General features: G+C 35.7%; 1 protein-coding gene across 2 annotated transcripts in view; it reads left to right on the plus strand.

Moving 5' to 3' along the window:
• The window catches only part of LOC150106189 (RRP12-like protein), a 582,235-nt gene that overhangs the window by 262,715 nt on the left and 296,716 nt on the right, over window positions 1-22,804 (plus strand). For both annotated transcript variants that reach the window (XM_090392222.1, XM_090392221.1), the window contains exons 13-14: window positions 9,702-9,737; window positions 14,758-14,900. In XM_090392222.1, the coding sequence (XP_090248348.1) occupies window positions 9,702-9,737; window positions 14,758-14,900 (179 nt within the window). The remainder of the gene's footprint in view (window positions 1-9,701; window positions 9,738-14,757; window positions 14,901-22,804) is intronic.

The following is a 22,804-nucleotide window of genomic DNA, read 5'->3' on the forward strand; positions in this document are numbered from 1 at the left end:
ATCTGTTCATGTGTATGGGGGGGGGTAATCGGTTCATTTTAGAATATATTAGAAAGCAATAATTAAGTAAAATAGTATATTTGAATTACCAAATGCTGTAAATATGTGAATCCTCATTGACGATCCATATGAGAATATTAAATATAAGGAATAGAAAGAACAGGTGTGAGTAGAAATATTTCCATTACTGGAAATGAATTTTTAATAATTAAATTTTGTGATATAAGTATGTCCTATCTGTTGTCTGGGTGTTGTTGAATAACTCGTGATCCTATAAACTCTAGACGTAATGATGGCATAATTAAAGGCTATGTGTATTTCACAAAAAAAAAAAAAAAAAAAATTATGAGGAGAGTGAAAGATTTGTTTCCAAATTATAAATAGCTAACCAATAATACACAGCAGCTGTATATATTTTTTTAGTTCAGTAAATAATTACAGCAAGGGACTAATCAGGTGATTCATCTAGGCATAGCAGGAATACACCTAAGTTAATGTAGAAGCAAATCAAGTAGTAAAATCTGTTGTCCTGGTTATGTCTGTTCATTTTTATGTTTTATTGGTATATCAGTGATAAACAGTATACACGTTTTAAATTTCCGATCATCATGGGAATTATCACTCTTTCACGAATCCTGTGTTCATTTACATAATTTTTTTTTTTTTTACTTTTTCACAGCAGCTCTTTTGCTTATCAATCTATTGTATGGTCTGCAATACCGCACAGGGTCAAAGTTGTATAACTGAGAGGATACCTCCACATAGCCTTTAAAGGAATGTGAAGAACCAACTGGAGCTTCTGACCTAATATCCAATTCTCACCTTCTCATGTTGCGCCCTGTTAGGTACCTACCTGGATACTAAATGAACGAGGATGGGCTGGCAATTTGGAATTTAGCCGACCAAAGTGTATTCTTATTGGCTTTAACCACAATGTAAAATGATGGTACAACATGACAGAATTTCATGCCGGCTGGGGCATTGCCAGGTTAAATAAGGCTCCCATTGTTTTTGCCAGGAAACCAGGGTGAACTGCACAGCGAAAAGTCAGCTACTGGAACGTATCCAGAAACACATCCCAACTCAACATCACCAGAGTTCAAGATTGGTACTATCAACATATGAATGGCAAAGAAATGGAACTAGCTGAGAATTGTTTAAGTACCAGATCGATATAACAGGGGTGACTGAAACAAAAAAGACAAAACTGGTGAGATCTTTCTAAGCAATAAATACAAATTGTTATATTCAGGTAGTAACAATCAGGGAAAAGAAGGAATAGCCATAATATTCAACACTAAATACAAGGATAATCTTCTTAAATGGCAGGCAATATCAAGTAGAGTGATATGGGCAAATATCAGAATGCAGAACTTAGCAATGAGACTTATGACTTATTTGTGCCTGTGGTCCCATAGAAGGTTTTACTATGGTAGAAGTTTAGGAATTTTTTTTTGGCTTTAGAGAAAGCAACTGACACAAAGAAAAAGGAAAATCTGGTCTTTGTTGGGGATCTAAATAGCAAAGTAGGAAATGATTGTCAGACATGCAAAAATGTTTTGGGAAAATATGGAGAAAAGAGCAAAGCTAATAATAATGTCAAATACCTGTTGAATTTCTGCTCAGGACATGGATTGCTTATTATTCACACAATGTTCCAACATATGCACAAATTCACAAGGAGAGAAAATGCAAGTTATAAGAAAAGTCTCACTGACTATGTTATTGTTGACAGTGATGTTTTCTCACTGGTTCAGGATACTACTAGAGTGTACAAGGATTTGATATTGGAAATGATCACCATTTAGTCTTGAGCAGGATAAAATTGAATTTCATACCGAAAAGAAGAACGTTTTAAAACAAATACAAGTTGTGCAGCTCTCAGATGTGAACTGTAGACTAAAAGACACAAACATTATTCGCGAAAAAATGAAAGAGTTTGAGAACAGGAACCAGTAAGAGGCAGTGAAGGAAAACAAGAAAGCATATCAAAAGTTACTAGGCGAGCTTGTGCTCTTAGAGATTACAGAGACAAATGTAAGAGCAGAACACTGTGTAAAACTAGCTAAACAAAAGTCATGTGAAGACTTTGGTAAGAACATAGAAAATAAATATCAAGAAGGTGGCAAGATATTCTGGAGGTTGTGAAGAAGCTCAGAAATGGAGGAAAGAATACTTTAAAAGGAATTAGAGATGATAACGGTGACATGAAAACTGGAGAAAAAGATATCCTTGATGCATGGAGTAATTACTTTTAAAAAAATTGCTAAATGACACAGTCAGTGACAGCACAGTGGTAAAAAAAAACACTCAACAGGCATGCAGTCAGGAATACTTGTCCATACTGAAGTAGAAAAAGCCATCAAAAGCCTGAAATGTGGAAAGGCAGCTGGAGTAGATGATATTCAACCAGAAATGCTCACATATGGAGGTAAAAAAGTTAATGTACAATGCTTACAGAAACTATGAGAGAGACATTTCAGTATGGAATATGTCCACTCTGAACTGCAATACAGCTTTCACATTATTGTGCCATGCTCATCAGTAAGTGATTCAGTTCTTGAGGCAAATTGGTCCACTCCTCATTCAGAGTAAGGCCTTGTTTGTTTTCTAGAGGAGAAATTCGAGCAGCAATGCATCTCCCTATTGTGTCACAAATGTGTTCAATATGGCTTTGATCTAGGGAGCATGCTGGAACTGAATTTGATTAATATCCTTGGTCTCTAGAAGTTTCTTCACAGCTCATGTATGAGGTGATGTGGCATTGTCATCCATAAAAATGAACTCTTCGCCTACAGCACCATGGAACAAAAGAACATGACATTGAAATACGTCATTGTAATATCTTTCACGAGTCATAGTTCCTTTTTTCAGCACTTGTAGCTTGATGCATGCATTAAGCATAATGCCTCCTCACACCATGACCCCACCAACCCTTTCAAGAATTTTCTCACAATGGTAAGCAGTACCACTTTCATGGCAGATCAAGTATCATCTAGAATTGAAGAAAAATCTGAAATAACCCTCATATGTAAAGAGTACATTAGCCCATTTGTCTCTTATCCAATTTTTATAGATACAACGCCACTGGATAAAGGACCCAGACCATAAGCCTAATTGTCACAGATATCTTGCCATGGTTTGTCGATATATCTGCATACGTGTGCTTGAATAGAGCCGACTTGCAAGCTGATCTGCAATACTGTGTCGATTACATTTTGCTGTTATATCCAAAAATCTGTCATCATGCTCCATGGTAGAGCAAGGATGACCTCTTAGCAAATGTCTGGAACACATTCTAGTAGTGTGAAATGCTATCCAGAACCTGGATACAATGCTATGTGAAATTCCAGACTATCTGGCAATATCAGTAATTCTGCAGCCTTCTTCAAGCTTTGCAATAATTCTTCCCCATGTGAAATCATCTAGACCAGGGTTTCCCAGATTGTGTTCCGTGATGTCAGTGACCAAGCCGTGTATTTTTAAACATGGGAAAGGGAATAACGCTATTTATGACTGGTCATAAAAATTGCCTGCAAGCTGATTGCAACAATGGGTGGCATATCCTCTGTTCTCAAAACTGAACGAAATGACATCTGTGTTGCAAATGTTAGTGACCAAGCCACATATTTTTAAACATGGAAATATTCATGAATTATCGTTAATTTTCATACATCAAAATCTTTCAACGTTCGGGAAAGGGGATACTGCTGTTTATGACAGGTCATAAAATTGCCTGCAAGCCGATTACAGCAATGGGTGGCATATCCTCTTCTCAAAACTGAACAAAATAACATCTGTGTTGCAAATGTTAGTGACCAATCAGCAAGGAAGTATAAAGCAAGTTTTTCCCACTGAAATTGAAGATCAAGGTAGTCTGTATCCTGTTCTCAAATCTAGTAATACTGAATACTTTCTTCACAAGTTTGCATTGCAGTGCGTAAGTGTTTGTTTCGAAACCGAATGCCGTGATTTTTTAAAAGTAATAGGCCTACAGATTTAAATTTTAATATGAATAAGAGACAAAGGACTTCTTTTAATTTTGGTGTTAAGAAATCTCTTATTGAAGGTGTTTGTGACGCATCAGATAGTGATGCGTCATCTCCACTCCAGCCTACAAAGCAATCTCCAGGATGTACAAAAGGAGATGAAAACTACCAGCACACAGAAGAAAAATTCTGCATTCACTCTTAAGTACTTATAATAATATTATAAATTTTTGGTGATCAGAATGGGATATGTCAATGAAAATCAGCACAAATTAATTTAATGATGTTGGCTTGAGGAAACTACAATATGCTACAAAGATTTCATTAGGCCAGTGATTGATAACTGATTTAAATGTAATTTTATATTTGTCAACATGTGACACCGTAAACATAAGTGTACTAATACTCTTTATGATTATGCCATAATCAATTATTAATATTGTGATGTATTAATAATTATTAATACATTACAAAATAATGGCAAGTTCATTTTTTTGTTCCCAATATTTGTCTTGAAAAATGAAAAAGGTGTTTTCCATGCAGTGTTTGAATAGTCCAATGGGAAAAGGTTTCCAAGATCCACTGTGTCATTTCTGGGTACATTGGTGAAGAGACTGGTTCAAAATTTGCTAAGATGTCGGAAAGTTCAATATTTATATAATTTTGCCTTCTCAATGATATGCATGCTATTCTTTATAAATGATTCTGTTTTTCCTGTGTGGTGCTATCATATTTGTCAGATATTTCACTAAGTTTGAGGTCGGAGAATCTCTCCCATCTGCAATTGGCCATAACGGAATACCTTTTTTGTGAATTTTTGGTGCTCTATAAATTCTTGGGACCAATGGATATTTTGATGATAAAGATGTTTTTAATTCTTCTGGTAACTTTTTTGATCAACTCATTGGTTTTATTATCTGCATGCCATGTAGGATCTCTGTCGAAGGATGAATAGGTATTGGATCCTCTAATAAATTCCAGGTCGAAGTGAGAAAGTTGGTGATCCAGTTGCAAAATGAGGAAGTGGAAGTCAGACCATTTTGTGACAATTTGGTGAGTAGGCCCTTGTGCTATAACCAATCAAATACCTTTGGAATGTTGAAGGCAACCACATGAGTTTCTCTGAATTTCTCCGTGGCTCAAGTCCATAGCTGGGTGGTGAAAGCAAGAAGATCAGCTGTAGATTGCGAGTGGCAGAATTCATACTGCTGGTAACTAATTAGTTGATATGTCATCTAAGTGGTTCAAGAGTTGGTTGTTGATTACTGTTATATTTATTGTTATTTTATTGTTTATCCCTATTTTCTTATTTTATATACTTCATTAACGTCTATTATCTTTTCTTGTGTATAGCCTAACTAGATTCCACCTAGAGATATTTCCTTTTCAGATACTGGCAAATTTATATTTATACTGCACCAGCCAGTATCCTATAACAGGAATTTTATTCAAGTTCAGAGAAATATTCCTAGATTCACTGGCATACACTCTAACACATACTTAAATAGATATCGGTACTTTGCAGTCGTGACCAATGATCTATTACTTAAACATATATATCTAAAATTTCTCCCGCCATGGTTCTAATTTTATAAGTGGTAATTTGATATCTCGAATTCAGGTATGACTCAGGCACATACAATAAAACATGTTTATTGAACTAAATGACAATTACAACTAAATTGAATCAAATTACTAAAACTTCTAAATCTCTTGCTAAGTTAAATCTCATGCTAAGATACTTCTCGCAATTCTAAATTAATCAAGTTCACCTAGACAGATGAAATTGTTAATCACACAGAACAATAGAAAGCAATGACAGTATTACATTAACTTAAGATTCTCTCATGCATGCTATTCATAGAGTACATACTATACAACTTGTTGCTTTCTCAGTTAAGGTTATCTACTAAACAAAATACACTTATTACTTCAGTCACATACAATTAGATTCGTTCCTGACAATGCTTTGTCCAACAGAATTTTGCTGTCTCAAATACGAAATCTTATCCAAGTTCTCTAAAGGATTGTCCACATTACTTAGTCAAACATAAATTTCAATCTTCTATCACTTCCGTAACATATAACAAAGATCTCTACATTACCCAGTTCTTTCCGAAAGTCTATTAACTACCACGTGTTGTTTTGATCATCCTTCGATCGGCTATCTCAATGCCTGGCCTTTGGCTACATTGTCCTTTCTACTGCTGCCAGACTCTAACTATTTTCTTCCGCGACTGAGGGCTATCTCCACTCCTTTCCAATGGGACATCCTGCGGCTGGCACGATTTCTGCATAGGCTGATGATTCGTGTACGGCTCCGCACGGAATCTTGTTCAGCATAATCAGGAAAACAGCCTGCTGTCCGACATCATAGAACCCTGGCTCGTCCTTTCTCCGACCGCCGGTCAAGAATCCTCGAGATGAAATCCCGAACAAAAAGCCTTGCAATATGCCGTGCATTGCCTTATATCCCATGTTCTAGCACCCTCTTTTTGTTGTATCCTTTTTTTCGCACGACCCTTAGTTTTAATGCCCTTAAGATGATCCCTACTCTCCCTATTGCTGTTAGGTGCTGTCTTAGAGGAAAGCGTGCTTACGTTATTTTCCACGCACGCTGTAGCCTCCGGTGTTACGACTGTTACGTGCGTTTCAGACGTGACCTTTGCAATGTTACTCATTACTTGTCTGGCGACTTACGTTATTTGAGATAGCTTAATAGGACACATATTTAATCTAATATTTCTTTTACATAGAATCATTAATTTGTACACAAAGTTCTTTACATAGTATTACAATTCTACTAAAAGGAGATAATTCTATTTACATTTAGTACTTTATTTCTTCTGCTCGAATAGAAGTTTTTTTTTTCAGCTGATTTTTCTGACTTGTTAAATCCTGAATGAATTGTTACCTTTTAAAGGATCTTCATTCAGGATGTAACATTACCTCCATAATATTTGAGAGAACAGAAGTGACAGTAATTGGATGGTAGTTCCCCTTTCTTTGCTGTGGGTTGTATGTGGGCCTGTTTCCATGTTGTAGGGTAATGTCAGTTGAATAAGAAAGATTGAAGAGGTGATACAGGATGGGTGTTAGTTGCGTGGCATAATTTTTTAATACGATTGGCCGGATATCATCAGGACTAGATGCCTTGTTTGTGTTCAGGTTTTCAGATTTTTTTTTGTCGGAAGACTATGGGAGATATGAAAGGAGCCATTCTTTGTAGAGTGCAGGGAACTTTGCCCAGGTCGTCGATGCCAGAATTGGAAGAGAAGAAAGATGCCAGTAAGTTGGCATTGTCTTTTGGTGACGTGATTACAGTATCATCTGAATGTGAGTGGTGGAAACCTGGGTGGACAAAAGTTGTGCCCAATGACGATGGACCAGAAGTTGTGACTACTATTTGAGTAGGAGGCAAGTTTACATCATCTGACCCTTTCAAAGTCTGACTTGGACTTGGTGATGATTCTTTTGTAACTGTTGCGAGCTGCAGTATAGGGAAAGAGGGCAGCTGGAATTTTGGTCTTTAGCCAATTGTGGTAAGCAGAGGTTTTTTCTTTTATGGCATTGGCAAATTTTTTTTGAGAACCAAGCCTTGGATGGTGGCTGAGAATTTGTATTGGAATAAGGGATGAAAAGCTTCATTCCTGTGAGGATGATTTCTTTATTCATTCTGAGCAATTGTTTTGATCAGAAGAACTGAAGCAGTAGTCGGACCATGAGAAGGACGAATAGAAGTCACTGGGATCCTCCCAGATGGCACCCTTGTAGTGCCAAAGGACACAAGATTGTGAACTGGTGGGTGAAGTTTGTTCTGTGGCAAAAGAGACTTTTATGAGGTTGTGGTCCGAGCTTCCAAGAGGAGAACCGCCGACCACAGTATACCTGGAAGGAGAGCTTGTTAGCTAGAGGTCAAGTGTGTTGGCAAATTGGAGGAGGTTGTCTGGTTTTATATATATATATATATATATAAAACTTTAAATCAGTTTGAATTTCTTTTGAGATTTTTAGTATGATTAAGACATTTCACAAATGCAAATTTTACAAATAAAATTCTACTGGAAAGTGTATAGTGACGTATAAGCATTTGTGGAAGTGGGAGCATCCAAAGCTGGTTCCAACTGGCACGTTACACATGTGCAGACGCTGTCCAGCACAGATCTGTTAAGTTAATATCGAGACTTATTTGAAAAGATTAAAGTGCTGTCGAAAGTTTTTTTCACTTGGTTATAAATTAAATTAAAGTTGCCAAGAAATTATATATTTGACATCTTGATACAAGAATGTAACTTCTATAATTCCTATATGTTATACAAGTAGCCTAGTCATGAAGACTTTATGTAAACCTTATTTGCTTACACTTGGATAAAGGATTAAACAAAAATATAATTTCGTGGTATCATTAGTTTGATTTATAACCAAGTGGAAAAACTTTCAACAACTGACTCTAATTCAGAGTGTTTAAATAATAAAGTGTCACACCCTTTCGCTACTTGTACATGGGAGATATATGGCCTCTGTATTACTTTAAATGTAGTATCGTTCATAAGAAACATATAGCTTCTCTGAGAATCTAATATCCCTGAAATCAAAATTTTACTATGCAAAAGGGCTGCAAAGTTCTTGGCAAATGCTGCCATCTATCCTAACCCATTTATCTTCCAAGTGGTAAACTACAGTGAGTTTTTTTAAAGGTAAGTTTTACAGGTAAGTTTTTTAAATCCACTGTGTACACATACCTGAAAGGATGTGTGCTTTGCCTTTTAGTATATTAAGGCAATTAATGTGAAGTCATTGGCTTTTATATAGAAGTAGCCTAGTTGTGAAGGTACTTCATTTGCTTACACTTGGACAAGGATTAAACAAGTATATATTAAAGCAACATGTACTATTAACAGTTAAAAACTTAAAACTTCATGAACTTTTGGTCATTCAAAATGTATTCTCAGTGAACAGATACAAGAGGAGACTACACATCAAACAATTATTACCCTTTTTTGACATGTATTCTATTATATCCATTATTTGTATGTTTTTTATTTTTATTTTTTAAAGATTTGCTTGGATTCTTGTGCAGTTTTTCAATAAAGGTTACTAGACTTGATTTCAGCTGGATAAATTGTAATGTCATGTTGCTGAGTATTTGAATGCTTGGTGTGTAGTCATCAACCTGGTGGGCAACAAGTCTTTTACAAATATCTAATTATCAGAAATTAAAAAATGGTTTATGGAAAAGGGCACTATCCTTCTACCAGGCAACAGAAGGCTATTTAGAATGGCATTACTTTAACCTCAAATAAATAAATAAAAATAATATATATATATATTTCTTTATTTATTCCCAAATTTCTATTCTGTACTCAACTTTACTTGAAATAATTTTACAACTGAAATGTGTTACTGGATAGTTGTATCTTTGTTGGGAGGGATACAGAGAACATGGCTTATGTATTGAAATTACTGCAGTTGTAAAGCATACTTTAATTTTATTAAAATTGAAAATTTTTAAACCAGATTTTATGTGATTTGATGGATTGTAACATGTTAGTTGGCCTGTAAATCAAATAATTGAGCTTCCTGTAATTATAAACAAAATTGTAATTATTTTGATATTTCTTCATAGTTTTCTGTCAGTACTCAAATTTATCAGTAGAATGCAGTTATAAGTTAAACAGAATTATTTCATTAATGAGTTTTTTTCTCCCTCAGGTGTTTGGGAAGGAATGCTACCCTTTTGTGACAAATGTAAGGCAGCTTGTTTTCCTATGATTTTATTTTTAAATAGAAGTGCTTTGTTTTTCATAAATTCTTTCATTGTTAAATGTCATCATCAAATTCCTGACATATACTCTCAGGAGATGTACAGGATAGTACTACATGAAAAAGTTACATCATTACTAACTTTCTATTGACAATGTTTTTCCAAATTAATTTATTATCTATCAAGACTCCAATATTATCAGATCTTATATTTCTATTTTCTAAGGTTCTCTGCACTGTATCAATCCACCTAGATCTTGGTCTTCCACTGGGGTCCCCCAGGATATTTCTGTTTTTTGCCAAAATACTTGGTGGCCTGTGCTTTTTGTGTGAAAGGCTAATTCCAATCTCTACTCTTTTCTTCTCATTGTCCTTTAACTTGATCAGACATACAGATCTCCCATGACCATCTCATCCCCCCCTCCATGTGGGGGGAACCTGTTTGTGGCGGAGGGAACCCCCCAGTGATGGTACTGGCCCTTTCATTCTTCCTCTTTTTCTTTACTTTTCTTCCCATGTTCTTTGCTCTACTTCTCCTGAGTGTGTTTCACTATCCTTTTTTCCAGACCACCACCACTGGGATCCAATGCCATGCAGTGTGACTCATGGACACCAAGAAAGGGGGGGGGGGAATCCTGGTAGTCTTGCACTACTTTGGCCCCTGCTTTGCCAAGACGAGTAGTCCTGGATGGCCCAGTCAGGATCAGTCGGCTAGTGGGCTTGCCTGTAAGGGTCAACAGTGTTGCAGTAAGTCTCTCACCCCAGTGCCAGTATAGCGTCCTCAGTAGCCCTGGCATTCCACTCCTGAGCGCAGTCATTGCTTGCTAGGCAGTGGGCGTCCATGTGTAGCTCCATAATGGGTGGGGAGCTCTGGTGCCGAACCAAAAACTTCTTGAGCATGAATCCTTCATCCTCAAATGTTTTAGGGGCCCTAACAAAGTCCCAACGAAATACTTATACCGTAGATACAGCATATGGAAACAGAAATTGTGGTTGCTGTGAAGGTTGCAGATGGGTCCTCCACATTCTTGGAATGGTTAGACCATCGTTTTTATTCAGATTTGGATTATGTTTGAGCATTTCACATGCCTCTTTGAATTTCCTCTTGAACCAGGTTTTGGTGCAGTGTAGGTCACTAGAAGTCAGGCTAAGAAAAAGATTAGTGAACAACGTAGATTTAATTTACCTTCATAGAGTGCAACAGCTTGTAGCTTGGTTCTTATACATATATGTATCCTTCTGATGATGACCTCGATACAGGGGTCGAAATGTCAAGTGGTATTTTATTAATAATTAGTAAAATAATCATTTCAACACATGTTTTGTGTCCCTAAATTCTTAAATGTGAATGCTGATCACCGTGTAACCTTAAAAGAAAGAGAAATAAGAAACAAAAGACACGATGCTAACGTAAATGTATCAACATTTTTAATCATTCGTGCTACAGGTGAAAAACCAATAGGGAAAATGTCACTCTTCTTTATTCAAAAAGGTTTGGAAGGACTGGCAGGATCTCCCAAAAATGTTAAGAAATTGTGTTCTGGTGATGTCCTTGTGGAAACATTGTGTCAGCAGCATTCTGAGAAACTACTGAGAGCAACAACAATGGGTGGAATAGAAATTACAGTAACACCTCATAAAACACTTAACTACTGTAGAGGAGTGATATCAGAATGGGATCTCCTTGATGTTCCTGATGAGGAGATATGTTCAGAACTTAAAGATCAAGGAGTGACAGGTGTGAGGTGCATCCTGATTAGTAGGGATGGTCGCCTAGTTCCAACCAAGAACGTCATCCTTACTTTTGATACACCTAAGCCTTCAACATCTGTAAAAGCAGAGTATTGTAAATGGGTGTCTTTACTTTATATCTTATGTATACCTTCTATCTTATCAACAATATTTCTTTATCTTAATATTTTTGTATTTCCTTTCTTATTCTACCTTACGTATTTTTTCTCATGCCTGGGATCTCCAGATATTTATTTGTTTGAAGACTGCACCTCTGAAATTCCCCTATAGGCAAAAGAAAGCTTTCATACCCTAGTAGATCAAATAATCACTTATATCCTATCTTAGCCAAGGTTTGCAGTCATGGCAAAAATTACTCGCTTTTTATCAATCACTACTAATCATTGGAATTCCGCTATCAGGTCTGAATAATGTTTTAGGATCAGTGCATTGCAAAAGATTGAATCGGACAACTATTTTTATCAACAATAACAAGTTTAATTTCTGGTTTAATAATTGTACATAGGAGGCCTGTGTAGCTCAGTGGAAGTGGCGCTTGGCCGCTCGAAGTTAGACCTAGGTTCTAATCTTGTCGCCGACTGGAGGAACTTTTTCTAAGTCGATCGCTGGCACGGGCAAGTGGGTTTTTCCTCCTGGAAAGTTGGGTTTTTCGTCCCATAAACACAAGAAAATCGACCGTAGTACCCACATTATTTCAGACAGTGACATATCTTGTTAGGGTTAGGTCCAAGAGATGGCAGCACTTGTTTGCCAGCCTCTTCATCGGTGGCTGCTATAATTTGTGATAGACATGGGCCCGCTATCTCTGATTGGCTACCGCTGGAGATTGAACTGCTCACTCAGTCTCCAAAAGCAAGATAGGGTATAAAGGCCTCGCCTACTCCCTATTAGGGAATAAAAGGTGTTAGTTGATTATTATTTTTTTTTTTAATTGTACATATCACATGAAATCACAAGATTCATTTATGAAAGGTAATTCTTAGTCTTTCTCAATCACTCAACTTGGTTTCTAGTATATTCTTTCGCACTTACTTAGTTAGACTTTCAACAAGCATACTTTATATTACAACTATCAGGAAGTTATACACATAACATGAATTCGTTAGGTGCACTTGACATTCCTAATTTAGCATCAATCAACATACATATATACAAATATATCTCTCAGAATCTCATTCCTTTCAAACACTTAATCATAATCTAGACAATTTATTTATACAATCCACCTCATTGAGTTTCATACATTCCAATGATACGATAGCAGGAACATACTCCATTATAAAATTCACTCATAAGTACACATATAATTAATCAAAGAAATTTCAATAGCTCATTTTCTCCAAGGGAAATTAACTGCGCTCATGCTTCACTCATTAGCGATTACACACATTTAGGAGAAATGTTAACACTCTAAATACTATCTCCTTAAACTAGACAATTTAACAGTTTGATAGGGAATTCTTTCTTAATTCACAAACAATTAATGAATAGATAGGCTCACATGGGTCTCTTCCTATCTTTCATGTTTCTTCCGTCCTTTTTTTCTTATTCCAGCGCTTGAGGGGGATTTCTCTCCTCTGTTCCGTGTTTTGGAATTCTCCTCGAAGCAATACAGGGCACCGATGAATAGTTGCGGCAGCTGGTGGGATATAGGGTAGGCTTTCCGGCGTCTTGAACTGCCCGGCGAAGGATTTCTGCGTAGGTCAGGTTGTGCACTTACTTGACTTCAGGACCAATATGGCAAGATTTCTCCTTAACTTATCGCCTCTGGATATCTTCGGCTTGAACTGGAGCAGCTATTGGTGGACGGGTCTCTCTGTCTTCCCCACCGGAACTTACGGCACCTCTCGATCTCAGTTTCTCATGGATGGATCATGCGGAATGAAGAAAAGGAAGCCTTTCTCATCTCAACACCAAACCTTTTAAACACCAGTGTCCCTGCACCTTGGATTAAATTTTTGGGACCCCTAACGTCCCCGTGCGAGTCTTGCTAGTAGTTTTTAGAACCTTGGATAATGTTTCTCGAATATTCGCCGACAATCTTACTTTTTCCCTTTACCTCCTTAATCCTGCCTATGGGCCTTTCTTTTTGATTTGTGCCACGCCCTTTCAATATTGACCTTGAAGGTCACCTGTGACAGAACTTCGAAACAATTTTCAAAAGACATGCCGAATTTGGGGCGATGCTCTTAGTTTCAATATTTCTACATCCCTTCTTAAACAATGAGCGAGTTAATTCCCTTTGGGCTCATTTTGCTCTTTATACAGAGCTTTAGAGAAATAAAATATACATTTGTACAAGAAAATTTAGGTGAATTCCTACTGTAAAAAGTAGATGTTTTAGATAATTTATTTTGGCAACATCAAATTTTTACAGTATCTCAGCTACCCTGTTAGAATGCACATCCCTAACCTACTGAGATGCTTTAAATATCAGAGATATAGTCATGCCCAAACTGCCTGTTGTGGTTCTACTACCTGTGCTCGATGTGGTAGTAAAGAGCATGATAAAAAAATCTTGCTGTGCAAAAAAAGCTAAATGTGTCAACTGTCAGGGAGATCATCCAGCTTATTCTCGTACATGTCAGAAATGGAAAGATGAAAAAGAAATACAAAGAATGAAAACAGAGTAAAACGTAATATACCAGGATGCAAAAAAAAAGCTAGCCACTATTACATCTGCTCTGAGATCCTCTTATGCTGAGAAGGTAACAATTAAGAAAGTGACAGTAGCAACTGAAACTTGTATCTGTTCCACCATCTGATAATTTCACCATACCTGCACCTTATGATCACAAGTACTTCTCTGTTGAGCGCATCAATCACATGACCTATGGCCTTACTCCAGAGACAACTCCAAAAATGATCCCACTCGATGAAAATAGAATTTTCTTTTTACTCATTTCTTATTACAGTCTTGTGGAAATCTCTCTTCTCATATATATCCTGAAGAATACAGTCTTGAATTCCACTGTTAATAAGCTCTGCCTAGATTTTCACCTATCTTTTGTTTTAGTAGCCTGAGAGTTGCCAGCATTTTGTGTATGTGAGATCATCTTTAAAAACAAAAGTTCAGCAAGAGTGATAATGCAAATATTTCATTCACTCATGTTGCTTAAGATTTTTTTTTAAAGAATTGTGTGTGGAATGTAAATTATGATGTTGCAAAAGAAGAGAGGTATTCCTGTATGTGAGTGCTGATATTATAATTGTGTGATGAAGAGAAAAAAATATATATTTTTTCTCTTTGAAGTGTTTGAAGTTGCTTGGTGATTTACGATCCAGCAGTCACTCTCCACACATATCTGAAATTGATCGTGTTATAGGAACTGCCATTCAAATTATGGGACCTTACATTGTGCTTCAGTCCATACCTCTTCAGATTACTGGTGAAAAGTAAGTTCTGAATATTTTATAGATCAAAAGGAAGAAATTAAACTAAAAACAAGTTTTGTAGAAATGTTTTAATATTAAAATTAATTGAAAGATGTATATTTACAATTATAGATTTATTATATTTTTACAAAATCATATATTTCTTCCTACATTTTTGAAGACAGAATGAACAAAATGTTTTTTCCTCCTGGTAAAACAGCATTTCAATTTCTGGTTTTTCTTCTATAATAAATTTTTTTTAATAATATTGAATGAAGCTTTTGTGCCTCATTCATTTGAGCAAGATAATTGGTTATTTACTATTACAAATAATGTTGCAATATGTTATACATTATTTAACTTACATATGTGTGTGTGTGTGTGTATATATATATATATATATATATATATATATATATATATATATATTTCTTAACTTATATTTAGTGATTATATTAATAGTATTTCAGTGATAATTTATGAATATGTGTTTGTGGTGAAAAATTAAAAGTGTTTTGGGTAAATTGAGTAGCTTATGGTGAAGTTGGCAAGATTTTTATTGGTATTGGTATCAAGTATTTGAATCAGACATTATGCTAATTTTCCAGCATTTTGATGTGGGTTGTCATAATTAGCACCAATTATAGCCTTTCTTTAGTACTTTAAATAATTATTTGTATTTGAGAAGAGAACAAGAAGGTTTAGGCTATAGCTGCTTAGCACGTATTTATCTGAACATTTGGCATTTAATAGCAATCTAAAAAATGGAAGCCTAGCAAATTTGTTTTAAATGGAAGAATTATCATATCACTATATTAGCCACCTTTTGTCAGTTACTTTTAAATGAAGTCCTAGTAGATGCAACATTGGCATGTGAGGGCTTGAGCTTAAAAGCTCACCAAATGCCCTTTCTTTCAAAGCTTATTTATTGAACATTCTTATAAACATCTCACTGTGATCCTCAGTGACATGCAATACACTGATCTGAAAGCATTTGTAGACCTAATGTATCATGGTGAGGTGAATGTTTCACAGGATCAACTTCCTGCACTCCTAAAAGCAGCTAAGTCTCTAAAGGTGACAGATTTAGAAATCACAGGTGAACAGTGGGGTGCTTCAACAGACTTTTAGTTCTCAGGGTTCCCCCCCCCCCCTAAAGAAGTGCACCAACAAAAGTTATTAGCACCAGAACTGCAGAATCTGTAGAAGAACTGCAATTGGGTGTGAATATAGAATTTGAATTGGTGCCATCTAGATCGACGGAACAGGTGATTACACAGAAAATCTGCTGATATGTTCTGATAATCCATCTCAATGCAGTTTGTGCACTCCACTTACATATCAGCCACCTGCTCTTGCTACTGTTAGGCTATTCAATCCTCAGTCTCACTATACATCATCTGGGCCTTGTGGAGATAGTCAAGCAGTTCATTGTTTTTTGCCATCTGACCATTTGATATCAGAAGTATCCAAAATAAGGGGAGTAAAATTGTTGCATTCTTGTTTATTTGTCAAGAAGTCAGAATAAGTGAGGCTTAGTGAATAAATGGCTACTAGAAGGGAATTGATGGAGTTTGAAAGAGGTGTTGTGATAGGTTGCCATGTTGCAGGCCTATCTGTTCGACAAATTGGACAATCCCAGGTCAACAACCAGTGATACCATACTGAGATGGAAACAAGTCAACTGCAAGTGCTACCCACAGTGGACAACTCATTACACTCACATAATGTGACCGTGGGTTACTATGAAGGATAATATGTAAAAAAACCATTCGTTATCTGACATGTTGAATGCAGAGTTCCGGGCATTGACTAGAACACAAAACCATTCATAACTGAGGTTCACAACACGGGTTTCCATGGTAGGGCCACAATATGCAAGCCCCACATTACCCAAACCAACATGCAGCATAGTTTTCAGTGATACAAAGAGTGTTACAGTGTGATCTGGTAGCTTGGAACTGTTTTATGGAATGACCAATTACGCTACACACTTTACCTTGTAGATGGATGAGAGTGATATGGCAGATGCCCGACGAACATCTCTTACTAGAATGTGTAACTCCGTCTATGAAATTCAGAGATAGCGTGGTCCTGCTTTTCCTGATTTGGCCTCAGACCTTTGTTTGTGGTGTCATGAACATTGAACTCCAAGAGATATCTGAACATTCTGGACAATGCAATGCTTTGTACTTTGTATTGTTTCTATGGAATTGATCATTGTCTCTTTCAGCAAGACAGTGCACTGTGTTATAAGGCTGCTGCTGTAACTGCATGGTTTGTGAACATAAATGTCACCACACACTTGACTGGCCTCCACAGAGCCCCGATCTCCACCATATTGAACATCTGTGGGATGAACAACTGGAGCATTGGCTGAGGTCAAGGGACATCAGACTCAAACAATCCAGGACCTCATTACATGCCTACCAGAAGAATGGCCCAAAATTCCCATTGATCACTAGCATATATATGTTTGTGAAAGATAAGGTATGCCACATAGGATTGCTGCAGTCATTGCAGTGAAAGGAGATCCTACATCTTATTAAGGTGAGCACCGTGACTGCTTATTCCTAACTTTGAGGTGCCGTTGACTTCTTTATCATCATCAGCCATTGTCAGTCCAATATTGGATGAAGGCCTTTCCAAGGTTATTCCAGAACTGTCGTTCCATGGTTCTCCTTTCCCATGTCAGACCTGCAAATATGATGATATCATCAATCCACTGTGATTTAATTCAGCATCATGGTTGTTTTTCCTCTCGTTGAATCCAGTCCAGTACTACTTTTGTCTATCATTGATCTTGTCTTTGAGCAATATGCCCAGCCCATTGTTGCCACTTCAGATGTTTCACTCTTCTTGTGATGTCAGAGACTTTGGTTTGATTTCTTATCCATGTATTCCTTTTGTGATCCAGTCTTGTGATACCAAGCATACTTCTTTCCATACTAAATTGCGTTGTTCTTAATTTTGAATTTCCTTTACATTTAGTATCATGTTTCACAGCGATATGTCAATATAGGAAGAATACATTGTTTAAATACTTTTCTGCTTAAAAATTTTCCATCCAAGCATCGTGCATCTTTTAATTTTACCTATGATATTTTGTTCCATTGATATCTGTTGTCCTAAGTATATATAATGATCTACTTGTTTAATTTCATCATTATTGATTTTTATTATTTCTGACTGGACATAGCTATTGAACATAACTTGGGTCTTCTTTAGGTTTTTCTTTAGGCCAGCTGTTTTGCTAGCAATTTGCAGTTCATGGATACAAGTCTGTAATTCATGTGCAGTAAAGATAACTATGTCATCTACAAAGTGGAAATGTCTTAAATATCTTCCATTTATCATTAGACCTTTCTCTTCACAATCAAGAAGTTTGAATAAATAGTTCTTCTAGACATGCTGTGAATAATTTTGGAAATATTGTCACCCTGTTTTTTACCTCTCTGCATTTCCAAAGTAGAGATGTTTCCATTGAAATGAACTGTGGTGCATTGGTGTATTATGATTTGATGGTCTTGACATATGTCTCCTCCACTTATATATATATATATATATATATATATATATATATATATATATATATACACACACACACACACATATACACACACACACACTCCTAATCTCATTCCTCTTGAATATACATACATATATATTTGTGTTAAAGTATAAGAAACATATAAAGAAAGTAACTTCTTTTATACAATGGCTTATTCGCCTATCACACAGTTCTGTGATAATCTGTTAATGATAAGTGTTAAAAGTAGATTTTTCTAATTATTGTTTGTTCACTACACTAATTTGGAATTAATGCTGAAAGTCTATGAAGAAAATGTACTACACCTTCAGTGTACATTGTGTTATGTCTGTATGTGTGTTCTGGCCATTTTGCATGTTTTATTGCAGAAGGGGCAAATCCAAATTTCCAAGGGGGACAACCCTAGCAACTCCAAAAAAAGTGCCATCCCAGGCGGCTATTTTTTTTTGGGTTTTACGTGAGACACAATTTTATTTGTTGACGATTCTTTTATTTATGTTAAATTAGTAATTTTTATTACTTAATAATTAGTTTTTAACAACTATACTTACAACTAAAATAAATAAAATATAAATATAACAAAACCATTACATTTCCCTATCATACTATAATCCAAATTCTTAAAAATAAAATGCATGGCATGGCGATTGCTTTATTGGTTATTGCTTATACTGTGACATCTGCATCTGAGCAACAGGCACCACACAGTCAGTACATTTGCGAAAACATATTGTTTTTTTTTCTTCTAATTTTGCGTATAACTAAGGCCATTCCCAGGATTTTAGGACCCCAGTAATAATAATATTTCTGCAGTTCCCTATTATATTAGAGTATTTGCTTAACCCTTTTGATGCGTTTATGCGGTGTATAAAAATTAACGAGCATGATTCCGTTTTTACCCTAAAAATGCTAAAATGCCTGATTCATCATTAGTATTTTTTTAATCTGTTACACATTTATATCATTTGGGTCATTATCGAAGCCATTGAAAAAATATTTATTGTATTCTTTATGTATGATTAGTCTAGAGCAGGGGTGAGCAACCCTTGGCACGCGTGCCACAAATGACTTTTTCTGACATGCAACCCAGGGCTTACCTTAAAAAATAATTAAATAAATACATTTCAAACATCTTTGCTGACTTGTATATTTTAACTTAATATAATACAATTTTATTAAGTACAGCGATACCAAATAAAAATGCAATAAAGAAGCAAACCCTACCAACTGTTTTAGTAATAAGAAAATAAGAAACATAGATTCTATTTCCAAGCCATCTCTCTCTGCAATATACTGATGTACAAGTTTCGTCCAGTTCAGCTGTTCCATCATTCGTCAGGCAGCCAGGCGTTACTCCTTTATCATCATTTGATATATCTTTTCGTGTTTCATAAAGAACTTGTTGATTTTCTAAAGTGTGTGTATATGTATATATATGGATTTTATTAAATCGTAAGTCATTAAAATATGGATTGGAAGTATTTATTGTCAATTAATATGTTTGACTTATTAGATATAAAAGCAAATTTCCTTTACATGAACATATCGTATTTACTCACACTTTTTTCCACAAAATTAAAGCTGAAAATCATGGTGCAAGATATATGTGGGGATTTTCATAAACTAAAGTTTTCAGTTGTTTTTGTAAAATCCCCTCATATATATCGCACCACAATTGTTATTGCTATTTCCTGCCTAGAGAGCAGTTTCCTTATGTGCATCCTACCCAAATAGCACCATCTTCTTTCCCATTATTTCAAGCAAAAATTACCAGTAATTTACAAGACTTGAGATACTTAATGAACAATCCTTCACGAATGACTAATGAACAGACAGCTGCGGTACTAGACTAGACCAGTAAAGATAGACCAGCTATGAAGACGTGCATATGATTGGTGCGGTATTAACAAAAGATCACGCAAGTCAAACATAAAAGCAAGCCGACAATTTTTGAATTGAAATGCTAATTCTCTTCAACCAAATTTAATATCTGAAACTGCCATAAAAATATTCACTATATATTTCTTAGTTTTAACATGTTTACAAATTTTAACACTTTTCATTGATTTTTATTGCTGCCTTGCATTTGAGCTGGGGGGAAAGACTCCCACACATCTAGTTTTATTAGATGCCATGTTTGCCAGCGCAACATGTGGTTTTTGCTTGAGTCTTAATAGCATTGTTTCTGTGGGAAGAGGACATATGATTCATTAGTTAGTGCCATTTTTATCACAGTTGTCTCTAATTGCACTATTTGTTGAGAAATATATTACACAGACTTCAAATGTCTCTGTACCTTATTCAGTGATACAATAAAACGACCTGTTTTTACTTGTGTCTGCAGTCACTATTAGCTAATGGGGAGGGCATGTGGTTTGCCACGGGAAGCGAGTTACTATTGTCCTGAAATGTTTAAACTTTTTTTTTTCCTGTGCGAGGTATATGCGAAACTTTTCAGTTTCTTTTTTTGTAAAGTAAAATAAGGGGTCAGTTATACGCGAAGGCAAGTTATTTTTAAAGCTATGTGAAACGTATTATCAATATTCAGGATTATGTAGTGTTATCTGCATGCGATTAGATTGCATGCATACCCTTCTCTTTCATTTGCATGTGTTTAGGTCGGCTTATTATTGTACTAATTTTTGGTTTTGCTTAAACTTGGTTGGTATACGCAGAGAGTGATTATGATGAGATTTTCAGAGTCCAAATTATAATTTTTGTCAGTGTCTATATGCTCAGTCCACATTTTTGCACCCAATAATTCGATTTTAAAGTTAAAAGCTGTATGAAGAAAGCAATTATGTAATTGCTTTCTTATATTTACTCTATATATATAAAAAGATAAGCCGAAATGTGAAAAGTTTGTATATCACGTTTTTTTGTCTTACCCTCTTACCAGCCCAGAACTCGGGGTGTTTGGCACCGTAGGTGCTAGGGGGCTCTGCCCCCCCCCCTCCCCAGTATATATTTATTTATTTATTTATCTGCTTCCTGCTCTTTACAGATTGAGCAGAATTTCACAACCACCAGCAAAGAAATATAGACATTCAAATGAAAAAGATATTAGACAATTTAAAGAATACTGGACTGAAAAATTTGGCATGATTAAGAAAGATAATAAAGCATTATGCATTTTATGTTCTGAATCAGTTGTTTGTAAGACTTCTCCTGTAAAGAGCCATTTTGAAACTGTTCATAAGAAATTAAGTAATAAAAGTGAGCAAGAACAAAGAGAATTAATTTCTCGTGAACTGAGCAAGACAAATAAACAGTCTGATACGTTGATGAAATTTATTTCTGGTAGGCCTAGTTCCAGCTTAGTTGCTGCTAGTTTTGAGGTTTCAAAAGTTATTGAAACATGGAAAAGTACTCAGTGATGGGGAGTATATTAAAGAAGCATGGCTGGATGTGCTCCTTTCCTTTTTGACAATCTTTCAGAAAAGGTAAAAATTATTCAGTGCATTAAAGAATTGTCTGTGAGTAGAAAAACGATTAAGGATAGAATACTTAAGTTGGAAAGGAATACAGCAGAACAATTAACAAAAGATTAGGCTTTATGTAAGTTCTTTTCTATTTGTGTTGATGAGAGCACAGACATTACATCATCAGCTAGGCTGGCAATCTTTGCTCGATTTTGTACGGATGCGAAGAGAGAATAGAGAGAATTAACCTTGTAACACTACCTGAGCGTATCAGTAGGGTTGAAATATGTAAAGCAGTTATGAACGAATTATCTATTCGACAAATTGATATTTCAAAAGTGGTATCCATCACAACAGATGGTGTGCCCAGCATGATTGGTAAGGAAGCAGAATTTGTAAATCTGTTTTCAAAATATGTTGGTCATTCACTGATTGGTTTTCATTGTATCCTACATGAGAATTTATGTGCAAATGCTGGATTTAAGAAACTTCAAGAAGTGATGCAAACAGTAACCAAGGTTGTTAATTACATTTCTGCATGTGCTTTGAATAAAAGACAATTTCAGAATCTATTGAATGAGGTGGGTTTGGTGTACAAAAGACTAATGATGTACAGCAATGTTCATTGGCTTAGTCGAGGTCTTGTTCAGAAATGATTTGTTTAATGCTTGGATGAGATGAATCTCTTTTTGACTAATCAACAAATGTGTTATAAAGAAATGTATGACATCGTGTGGGTTTGTAAACTGATGTTTTTTTTGCAGAATTTTGCGAACATTTAAATGACCATCATCATCATCAAATTCCTGCCATGTATCCTTAAGGGGTGTACAGGATATGATAGTACTACATGATAAATTTACATCATTACTAACTTCATATCTACAATTTTCCTCCAAATCAGTCTGTTACTTGTCAACACTCCAACATTACCAGATCTTATGTTTCTATCA

Source organism: Typopeltis vanoorti, chromosome 5, assembly GCF_054136105.1.
Source record: "Typopeltis vanoorti isolate ZY-2024b chromosome 5, IOZ_Tvanoo_1.0, whole genome shotgun sequence".
NCBI classification, from domain to species: Eukaryota; Metazoa; Arthropoda; class Arachnida; order Uropygi; family Thelyphonidae; genus Typopeltis; species Typopeltis vanoorti.